The sequence below is a fragment of the Charadrius vociferus genome, unplaced genomic scaffold (assembly GCF_000708025.1).
Source record: "Charadrius vociferus isolate BGI_N301 unplaced genomic scaffold, ASM70802v2 scaffold152, whole genome shotgun sequence".
NCBI lineage: Eukaryota > Metazoa > Chordata > Aves > Charadriiformes > Charadriidae > Charadrius > Charadrius vociferus.
Window position 1 is genome coordinate 10,410 of NW_009647208.1, and position 974 is coordinate 11,383.

General features: G+C 63.6%; 1 protein-coding gene across 1 annotated transcript in view; it reads right to left on the minus strand.

Annotated features, from left to right (window-relative positions):
• LOC104296029 (epoxide hydrolase 3-like) overlaps positions 1–639 on the minus strand; it is a gene marked incomplete at both ends in the record, with an annotated part of 2,933 nt that extends 2,294 nt beyond the window's left edge. The window contains 2 exons of the mRNA XM_009895850.1: positions 129–454; positions 576–639. Coding sequence (XP_009894152.1) covers positions 129–454; positions 576–639 — 390 coding nt within the window. The remainder of the gene's footprint in view (positions 1–128; positions 455–575) is intronic.
• Between the last annotated feature and the right edge of the window lie 335 nt (positions 640–974).

Consider the following 974-nt stretch of genomic DNA (forward strand, 5'->3'; position numbering starts at 1 on the left):
CGAGCCGTGCCGTGCCACCACGGGAGGCGGAACCCCGTCAGACCCGGCGCGACCGTTCCAGATGTCACCCCCGCGGCCCCCTCCCGGCCCCGAGTGTCCCACCCTGTCCCCGAAAAGCCACCCGTTACCCGCCATGACGGCGCGGTGAGGAGCGTCCATGATGACCAACTTCTCCACCATGGCCGGATGACCGGCGGCCAACTCCCAGGCCAGAACGCCGCCCCAATCGTGACCCACCAAGATACACTTGGGGGTCGCCGCTGTGTCGCCGGTGACCTCCTGCCCTTCGGATGTCCCCAAGATCTCGATGACCTGACGGATGTCCTCCAGGAGGACCTCCAAGCGGTAGTTGTCCTTTCCTGGTGGCTTCTCAGAAGCTCCGTAACCCCGAAGGTCCAACGCCACCACGCGGTAGCGGGTGCCGAATTCCTGCAGGAGGTGTCTCCAGCAGAACCTGGGAGGAGGAGGAGGAGGAGGAGGAGGAAGACGATGACGATGACGATGACGATGACGATGGTGGTGACACCGTCATTGGTGGCGGTGGTGGCGCTTGGTGGCACTTTGGGGACACCCACCAGTTCTGGGGGAAGCCGTGGAGGAGCAGCAGCAGAGGGGCCGTGGGGGGCCAGGGTGTTCCATCTTCATGGTGGCCCCATCATCATGATGGCCATGGCACCAGGGAGTCCCATCCCCTTGGTGGCCCCATCATCAGGATGACCATGTCACTGAGGTGCCATGGCACCGAGGTGGCCGTGTCACCAGGGTGTTCCATCTTCATGGTGGCCCCATCATCATGATGGCCATGGCACCAGGGAGTCCCATCCCCTTGGTGGCCCCATCATCAGGATGACCATGTCACTGAGGTGCCATGGCACCGAGGTGGCCGTGTCACCAGGGTGTTCCATCTTCATGGTGGCCCCATCATCATGATGGCCATGGCACCAGGGAGTCCCATCCCCTTGGTGGCCCCATCA